This window comes from Vanellus vanellus, assembly GCF_965231255.1.
Source record: "Vanellus vanellus genome assembly, chromosome: 18".
Taxonomy (NCBI): Eukaryota; Metazoa; Chordata; class Aves; order Charadriiformes; family Charadriidae; genus Vanellus; species Vanellus vanellus.
In genome coordinates this window covers 8,391,320-8,400,907 of record NC_138923.1, presented here as the reverse complement: position 1 = coordinate 8,400,907, position 9,588 = coordinate 8,391,320, and the positions used below count along the sequence as shown (strand labels likewise).

Genomic DNA, 9,588 nt, shown 5'->3' with positions numbered 1-9,588 from the left:
TGAATTGCCCCTCCTCGCCGAATGGCAAACGCCGAGACCCCACCAGCCTGGGGACTGAAACATGGAGCTGAAAACCTGTCCGTGTGGCATACAGTACTGAAGGCCGGAGAACCTGCCTCCAGGTAATGCCCATTCTTCTTTCCTAGACCCCAGGTTTTCCACAAGGAAAAATAAACCTTATCTAGAAAGGAGGGTGAAACGTCTTATGTCGTGTAGTTGCTGCATTTCAGCAAACAGAATTAACTAGCCTTTGTCAATGGCTTGTATGAAGTGTTACGGGGTCCAATATAGGAAGAATGAAATGAGCTTTGCATATTCACCAAGTAGAACGCAATCAAGTTCTGGGTGCCGGCCCTGGAGGGTCCTTCGAGGAGCTCTGCCGCACGGCTGCCCCGCTAACGCTACTCCACACGCACACCGGCACTGTCCACACCTTTTTTATTCCCTTTCAGCACATTCACGCACTTTAAAAAAAAAAAAAACACCAAAACCCAACCAAACAAAAACCGCTTTACAGGCAGGAGCCTAGAACCAGCTTCCCGGCGCAGCCCACGGCTACCTCAGCCCGTCTGTCCCGAGGGCGGGCGGCCCAGACCCATGGGCCCCCACTCCGCACCCCCGGGCGCCACGGCCGGCTCTGAGGGGAAACAAGGGAACCCTAGGACCATCGTGGCCGGGTACCAAGGACCGAGCTGGGATGGGCCCGAGCCGAGCCTCTACCAGCCGCCACCGGCGCCGTCCCCGTCCCCTCAGGTCGGGCCTTGTTTACCGGCCGCCGCCCGGCCCCGCCCCGCGTGACGTCCGCGCCGCCCGGGGCTCCTCGCGGCACCGCCCCCACCTTCTCGAATCACGCGACCTCTTCTCAACCGCATCGCTCCCGCGCTCAGATACCTCCGCCGCGGGAGAGAGGGTGAGCGCGGCGGCCGCCAGCTCACCCCTGCTCCCCCAGGGGGAGAAAGGCCCTTGAGGGGGAAGAGGTGAGCGGGGCGGTGAGGGAGCGGCGCGGGCGTCGGGCGAGGGGGTAAATGAGGCGGCGGGGTGGGACTAGTTTGTGCGGCGGAGGGATTCGAGGGGAGAATCGACCTGTGAATGGGAGGGGGAGGGGGAGGCAGGGCCAAGATGGCGGCGCCCTGTGGGCTAGAGGAGCCCTGAGTGGTAAACAGCTGAGGGGAGGAGAAGGAGAGGTGAGTGCATTGGGTTTCCTCCTTCCTCCCTCAGCGGGGCGAGAGCGGGGGCAGACGGGGGGCACGGAGAGAAGGAGGCAGAGAACGGAGAAGGGGGGATGTAGGGAGAGGGCTCGGGGAGGAGGCGGTAGGAGAGGGGGAAGGGTCTGGGGGGATGGGGAAGGCGAGGGTAAAGCCAGGGGGAGAGGTGTTCCCCCCCCTCCGTCCCCTTTCCTTCCCCTCAGCCAAGGTTGGCCTTGGTCGTTACTGGGGCTGCCTGGGGGGAGGGAGGGGGGGAGTTCTCCCCCCCCTCCCCCCCCCCCCCCCCTTCAGTCAAGGCGCCTCTTTTCGGGGGATTCATCGAAAAAGATTCAGCAGCTCCGTTTCAGAGGCTGAGTAGCGATTTCCAGCCTTCCCCTGCCTCGGTCACTTGCCTCGGAGGTTCCCTCGTCCCGGGTGAGGCATTAAATCAGTTGTTAAAAGTCTGTCCCCTTGACGAGGAAGGCTTTTCTTATTTCCTTGCTCGTGGGTAGGTTAATGTGAAGTCAGGATGTTGTTTACTTCTACAAGAAAACATTTTGCTTCCTGTTATCACAAAGAACTTGGAAGACTGCAGCACTGAAGTTTTCACCCTTTGTTTGCTATGGATCCAGCTTTTATCATTGTTTTATCAGTTTAGTCAGTGCTTCTCTCCTTGTTGGCTTTTTTTTTATTTATTTAATGAGTCTTTTACAAGGAAATAAGTGAAAGAAAGAACGTGCCTTAAAGGAGTATATGATTGAAAACCCACAGAAATAACACAGAAACCGGGATCAAGTTTTGTGTGTGGAACTGTTTCCAGAACTGCTGTTTCCAGAGAACTTTCCAGTGGTTGCTAATACAGAAGGTTTTAATTCTTTGTCTGGTCTGATCCTATAGTTTCCTGATGTTAACTTCTGTAGCAAGTTTTTAGAAATCCATCATAATCGAAGTGCTACTGAAGTGATCCCATTAGGTGAAAAAAATCCTTGTCAATTTACATATATGAACAACTAGAAGCCGAATCTTTGGAAACTCAGGAAGTTTTAATAATTAGTGCAGCATTGGGAATACATAGTTGTGTCTGTAGTTGGCTTGACTTTGCTAAGTAGCAATCAGGTACTTTGCTTATCAGAAACAGCTACGCCCCATTTAAGCATAAAATAAAATCATAAGCTTAAAATCCTTTGCTTGGTAAAACACTTCTTCAGGGTTTTTTTTGGTTGTTCTGGGTTGGGTTTTTTTGAGTTTTTTAACAGCCTAGTCAACCTAGTACTAAATTGCTTTTATGAGGAGTTGCATGGACTTACTCAGATGAAAATATAGTCAGAATATCTAATGTGTCATGAGATAAGGTTTAATTAAAATGATTTTATCTTTGGCTGTGTTTAAGCCTGGCTCCTTAACTCCTTGTTGCTAGAGAATTTGCTTTTATGGTGACTGATAAAAAGTAGCATTATAACAGGGTTCCCACATGAGATACACTGTCCAATTGCAGATATTTTGGTGTTTGAACAAACATTTGACTTTAATAATGATTTGTAGTTTTAAATGAATGCTGGCCCTGTTTAGAGCTGGACTGCTGGGATGTTGACTTGTACCGATACCTGAAATTCTTGCAAGTGCCAAACACGTTATAGAAGCTGGTGATGTGATTACCAAAGTCAGTCTCTATAAGAACTGAATAGCCTATAACACACACGCACACACACGTGTGTGTGTGTAAGGCAAATCAAATACTCAAAGCACTTTTTAGTGGTGAATTAAAATGGCTGGGGGGGAAGATACCAGATTTTATGGCATGTTGCAGACAGATGTCTATTTTTTGAAAGAATACTGCTTAGGATCTTGGTCTGGTATGTAGCTGCTGTATTTTCATGCAGTTTAATAAACATAAAGAGAACAAGTAATAATACTTACTTTGTTAGCATAAGCATTTCTTTGGGTAGCACATAAAGATACAGAACAAAGTTCTTGCAGTGGTGAAGTGCTGTCACTTTCCTGGGTATTTTTCTTTTTTGTTTTTAATTAAAAAGTAACACATTCTGTGGTATTGTTCTGTGTAATGCCTACTTTAATTCTTGGAGTAGTTAAAAATGCCTCGACTGAGTACAGTAGGTAGTTTGCAGTGGTTTCAAGATTTACTGAATTGCAGCCTAACTCTTTGAATATGTTTAAAGGTTTCTCTTGGTGGCTAAAAAAACCTGCTGCAGAGATTTAGGAGGTCTCACTCCTTGCGTTACTGCAAAGTCTAGAGCTCTCTGTTTACCTGTTCATAGTTTTAAAAAGATTCCTTAGTTGAACTTATTTTCCTTGTGTACTGTTAATTAAACTGGCATAGAAAAACAGTGCTTGTTCTTATTTATTTATTTGCTTGCTATTAATATGTGCAGTTGTGTGTAAGGAATTGAAATAATTTCCTTTCAGGTTAGTACTTGGCTTGTTAGCATGGCCTCTGTCAAAGGGTTAAGTTTCAGCCCTACCATGTTTGGGCTTTTTTCAGCATGCGTTGCTTTTAAACAATTTTCCCCCTGACAGAAATTTGATGGGTAGCAATTAGCATAGTGTATTAGCACAGCACAGTTTCAAAAGAATTTTAAAAATTGCTGAATATGATTATCTCTCTTTGTTTGGGGTTATTGGGTGTTTGTGATCTTCCTGTTGCTGCATCAGTTAAGCACCTGTGATAAAGTACAGGAGAATGTATATAGTACTGAGTTATAACTATAAATAATTATCAAGTTTAGGAATTGTATCAGATCTTAAAATAATCAGAAAAATATGGACTACTAGAAGAAGCCAGACCCTGTCATTCTTTAAATATGAATAAATAAATTAAATTAATTGTACTGCCAATTGTAATGATCAGTTTGAACTGTGATTTAAAGTGTTTAGAGTTATTATTTCTGGGTGGTGAAAAAGAGAATGATCAGCTGCTTACTTTCCTATTGCCACCAGTGGTTTTTCTCCCTACTGTCGCTTATCATTCATTGCTTATGTCACTTCTAGAACAGTAGTGTTTAGTTTACCTGTGAAGAAAATATAAAACTGAGTATTGTTAAGAAACATAAAAAAATCTTCCATTTTTGTATTTCAGATGGCGGAGAGTGAGGTTTATCCTTTCATGGTAAACATTTCAAAGATTTGAGTGAGAAGGGCTGTTTTGTTGTCAATCTGATTTTTTTTCTTTGAAAACAATGATTGCTGTAAAATATTCCTGTCCTCATTCATGGCCTCTGCCAAAGCAGTGTCTGAGGACCTGACTTTACCTGCAGTAGAAATCATACGGAAAAGTATAAGTCTTGAAGTCTGGCTTCACTTCATTGCTGTCAGCAGTGGTCTTGTGTTGTCGAAATCTCCCTTCTCTCTTGGGGTGGGGAGGAATAACCGTTTATTGGCATGTCCCAGATTTAACTTATGGTTAATGAAGAGGGGTGAAATGCTGATGTCTATCCCCCACACACCACCACCCAGAATAAGTGCTTCTGGTGTCTGAATTCCTATGTTGTTACAGCAAATGCAGAGGACGTTCTGGGAGGAGTCCGCGTTTGTATTGAGTGTGTCCCCCTTCTCCCCACCCCTCAGAGAAGCATAACTGGCACTACCAGCTGCTTTTTCATTTGGCTTGAGATAAAAATACACTGAACAGAAAAACATCTTCTCTTGACAGAAATACTAACAGAAGTCATAATCTTTTGAAATACTTTGCTCTCTGTTTCCCTATTTAGCCTTTTCCAATTAATATTTTTATAGTCTTTTCCTTTTGTCTTGAGTTTGTAACTTAACTGTATTGTGTTGTGGTTAAATTAGGTACTCAAATTTTTTTTTAAAACTAATTGGCTCTTAACTTGTTGGTTTCTCCTTCTTCTCCTGTAAGCTGGCTCCAAAGTTGTATTGGTACTTAAAATTTTTACTAAAATTTGTCTTTATGAAAGCTCTCCAATATCAGAAGTTTGCTATTGGTGTTGTATCTTCTAGTGAGATTAAAACATTGCATGTTAAAAGGTGTTTAAACAGGGTTCTGGTTTTTTTTGCACTCTTTATTACCTAGTGCCTTGGATCTTTTATATAAAACTAATTTTAAAAGTTAGTGAAGAATCAGTGACTCAAACCATATGGAAAAGTTATTGACTTTGTTTTAATCCTGTCAGTTCCAAGTATGTCTGCAGGGATGTGGAAATTCTTCTAATAGGGGAATGATTGCAAAAGCTGGGGATGGAAGCATTAAAGAAAGTCATCTTGTATACTATGTATTTGAGAAGAAAGATGTGGTTGTGATATGGTACTGTAAAGATTTAAGGGAGATCCTGTTCACCACATATGTTGTATCAATCCCAGATACAAAATACTGTGGCATTCAGTGGATGATCTTGCTGTTTTATACAGGGTAATGGAAGTTCCTTAACCCAGCCTGTCCTGAGTTCCTTATCTACAAGATTTGAAAATCGAATAACAAATTACTGGTGGGACTGGTCATAAATCACACTGACACCATGGGCCCTGGGAACTGTACTTCATCTACCAGAATGCAGTGTTTTCTGATTGGAGTTAAAAGCCTGTTGCCTGTAAACTAGTTATTCAGCTGTCTTTGCTTAAGAAAAGTATGACATGATTTAAGACTATTGCTGGAATTTCCTGGTTTATTCATTTGTGTTGGGCATCGCAGACCCAATATGATTAGAAGATCTCAGCCTTAGTCTTACTTAGGATTTCAAATCTGTTCCTCACAAATGACTTTACAAGAGATCCTGCTTTGAGGAAGCTGTGATTTGCTTTTTTTAAAAAACATGACTATTTGTGTATAGCAGGGTGGCAACATTATACTGGTGTTTACATAACTTCAGCAGATAAACTTCCCACCTCGTGAAGTACCTATGTGTAATATTGTCCCATTTTTAGATGTGGTTTGAAAGACTTTTATTAATATTTTGAATACTGGCTTTTACAGTGGAGATTGCTCCGCTTTATGTAAAGTACTTCAGTGTGTGATGGACAAGTTCATTTAAACTCTGCTGGATTTATTGGCACAAGGTCACTTGAGCCATCTGTTTCAGTTAGTTTAGGGAGCTTGGGAAATTATTAGTTACCTACATGTATAGTTATCAGCAACTAAGCTTGCGTTATCAACCTTGTTTTTATCTGAGTGTAGTGTTTGTGCATGCCGTCAGGCCAATAGCATAAAGTTTGAAATCCTCTTACCTACTGAACACTTAAACCGGTGTTTTTCCCATCTGTCTGCAAGTGTATTGTTGAACCTGACTTCCAGAAACATGCATGTTTCTTGATTTCACCATGCTATAGTTTCTTCTCTGGCAATATCAGAATTAGTGAAATCTGCTGTTGAGGTTTTTACTAGCGTGATGAAGATCTGGTCCAAGTATAATAGTATTACTAGAGGAAAATAAGAAATAAAAGCATTATTTTCACTCTGGTGGAGTTGGGGAATCAAAGAAAAGAGAGTTGACAAGGTCTTTAAGGGGTAAAAAAGCAGAGACTGCTTTAATTCTCAAAACAGGTTTTGCCTGCAGCTGTTTTGGAGGTGTGGTCATGCATCTCTTTTGTTAACATTACTTTAAACAACTAATTCATGTTGCTTAGGAAGCTGGTGAATCTATTGCTTAACCATAGCTGTGACCGTACCCTGATAAAAATTGAGGCACCTATGTTAACAAGCCCTTTATGGTCTCAAAGATAGTGTTCTCAGAAATAAAGGAATAGATTACTTGTAGTAAACTACTTCCCCATATACAGTTCTGCATGTATTCTGGATATCTCAGTATAACTGTAATTTAGTAAATTAACTATTACACCGGTTACTAGAAACTAAAAAAGCAGTTGACTCCTGAAAATAAGTAACAAGGTGAAAGGTTGACTCCGTAGGTTGCATGGATGAGTGGCTTTAAACTTTTTGAAAAGATGGCGTCACTCTTTGAACATTCTCAACAGCAAGCTCTTTGATGAAGAAGTTGAAGCTTGGAAATCTGCACAATGTAGAGTAAAAACAAAATTAAAAAAAAACAGAACCCCAAACCACAACAAATCCCAGCCCTAATCCTTTTGGAGAGGAGAGATCTATTCTGTGTTTGAGTAAAAAGCAGCTCTTTTCCCCCACCCCAAGTTTCTATTTTATTATCTTTAGTTGAAAGTCTTGCTTACACTACCAGCCAGTTTTAAGTCTGATCGTGAAAAGAAATAGCATTTAAATCTGAAACACTTCAATTAGCAGACTCTGCTAGCTGCTTGTAGATGAACTGAAATTTTATTTGGACTGTTCAGCTATGTAGCTATGATTATTAAAAACTGGGTTGTTTTTTTGTGTGTGTGTTCTGGAGCTGTGATTACTGGAACACTTCAAGAAAGTGTAAAGCTAATGAAATACCTGTTGTGAGCGTTGTGCCATATTATCACCTTTGAATTTGCAATCAGTGCCAGATTAAGTAAGCTGATGTCTTGTGGCCCTAATAAAAGTGACCTTGGGCAGTTCTGCAACTGCAGATTGATATGTTGCAAATGACAAAGTTTATTGGTAGACAGGTTAACTCCTGCTGTTCAGTAACATTGTTAAACATAAGTTTTCAAGAAAGTAATATGTATATAAGTAATTACAGAATTATCATTTAAAATAGAGACCTGATATATGGTTCTTGGCTACTGCCTAACAATGTTTTGACTAGAATCTAAAGACTTAAACAGTTACAGTAATTATTCTATGTTCAGAATTTGGTAGGATAAGAGAAGACGACTTCGTATGTAATATTTACCTACCATGAATAAAAATCTTTAGCAGCCGTTGAAGGTTCACAGTACAAAACGACAATCTTGTGAAAGCCATCTAGTTGGAGGCAATTGCACAGCTTGACCTGTGGACAGTTCTGGAAAGGGCAACTGTGCGACACCTTTTGGTGTTTCTCAAACTAGGGGCTGACTTTCCTCACGCAGGAGGTACATAACTGCTATTCTTAGTAAAGAACTCAATGCTGTTCTGAATATACAAGGTTTGATAAGGAAGAAATAAGGCCTTTTTTTAACCTCTTTGTGCTTTTTCTCTATTAGTGATCATGAAAGGTGTGTGGCTGACAGCATTGCAGACAGAAGCTTGACTCGTCCACAGAACAGGTGCTGTATACACAATTGCAGTAAAAAAAATCTTGGGTGTAAACTTGGTATATGTCAGTCTTGTCTTCCGTGGAGGAAGTGAAAAATGTGTGCTAGCTGGAAGTTGGAGGAAAGAAGAAACCCTTGCTAATAAAATTAGGTGTGATGTGAAGCCGAATTCCTTCTCCCACTGGGAAAGGTTCAGCCCAGGATTCTTAAGGATGAAGAAAAACTTCATTCATTTTGTGGTAGGTGGGTAGGTAGATAGATGTGATACGTGAATCTGTACCTTGCTAGTACACGGGAGGAAGCCATCTTAAAAGCCTGCAGTGGTTTAGATTTACTCCTGCTTAGTACTGTGAAGCTTACCAGTCATGTTATCTGCTCGCTGTTGCGTTTAATAATCTCTACAGTTTTTGCACTGCAGAGTTTTTAATATATAATGCACAAATTATGCATGTGAAAACAAGGTGTGTTGTGCTGCTAAGCTTGTGATTGAGTATGTACAGGGTGGCTGAGGAGCAGCAGCTGTAGTAACCCTGAGTTTCCTAACAGCTGCAGCTTGGCCACGTTGCAAGTATTAAAGCACAAATCTATTAGTATGCAATAATGCAAAGCCAAGGGCAGTGAATTTTTAATCTAGCCAGAGGAGTGGAGAAGGATCTTGAGATGCATGTTTTCTCCAGAGTGTAGACCACAGTGCAAAGGACTTGAAAGGTTGGTTGAGGAGGAGTTGCTGTAAGAAAGCAAGAACAGAGTTTTATTCAAAACTTTAGTCTTAGTTAATTGACCTGGAGAGCAAATTAAAAAAATACTGTAACAGAATGCTCTGACAGTATATGCTAGCTGAGTTCTTCCACAAAACAGATTAATGTCTTTTTAAAAAAGATATAGAAAACCCTGCTCGTGACTCGTTGGCTTCTTTGTAAACTTTTCTCTTATATCTTTTTATTGCAGGTCTGTAAACTCTAGCAATCCTTTCAGTGTAAAATTTGTTAAATGGGCAATAGTGCAGAAAAGAAATAGGGAAGTGATGAGACGTTTAAAATGGAAAGGGAAAAAGGAAAGCTCATTTATCTGCTCTCTCTTCTCTCCTAGTCTGGTAGAGAGGCACCAATGAGGAACTTCCTGAAATTTTAACCTCCACATTCATGTCAGTACGTGCATCATGGCACAGCAAGGAAATGTTGGTGAGCTCCTCTCAATGCTGGATTCTCCAATTCTGGGTGTCCTGGAAGATATAACAGCTGCGGTCAAAGATAATCTCATTTGTGGTATGTATCCTTCTATGTAATTCAAGGAAGGGTTTTGC

The 9,588-nt window shown here is 41.4% G+C and overlaps 1 protein-coding gene across 1 annotated transcript in view; it reads left to right on the top strand.

Annotated features, from left to right (window-relative positions):
• Positions 1-1,098: 1,098 nt before the first annotated feature.
• The window catches only part of TSC1 (TSC complex subunit 1), a 28,603-nt gene continuing 20,113 nt past the window's right edge, over positions 1,099-9,588 (top strand). Inside the window, exons 1-3 of the mRNA XM_082492725.1 lie at positions 1,099-1,184; positions 8,235-8,297; positions 9,375-9,550. Of these exons, the coding sequence (XP_082348851.1) occupies positions 9,445-9,550 (106 nt within the window). The 5' untranslated portion in view covers positions 1,099-1,184; positions 8,235-8,297; positions 9,375-9,444. The remainder of the gene's footprint in view (positions 1,185-8,234; positions 8,298-9,374; positions 9,551-9,588) is intronic.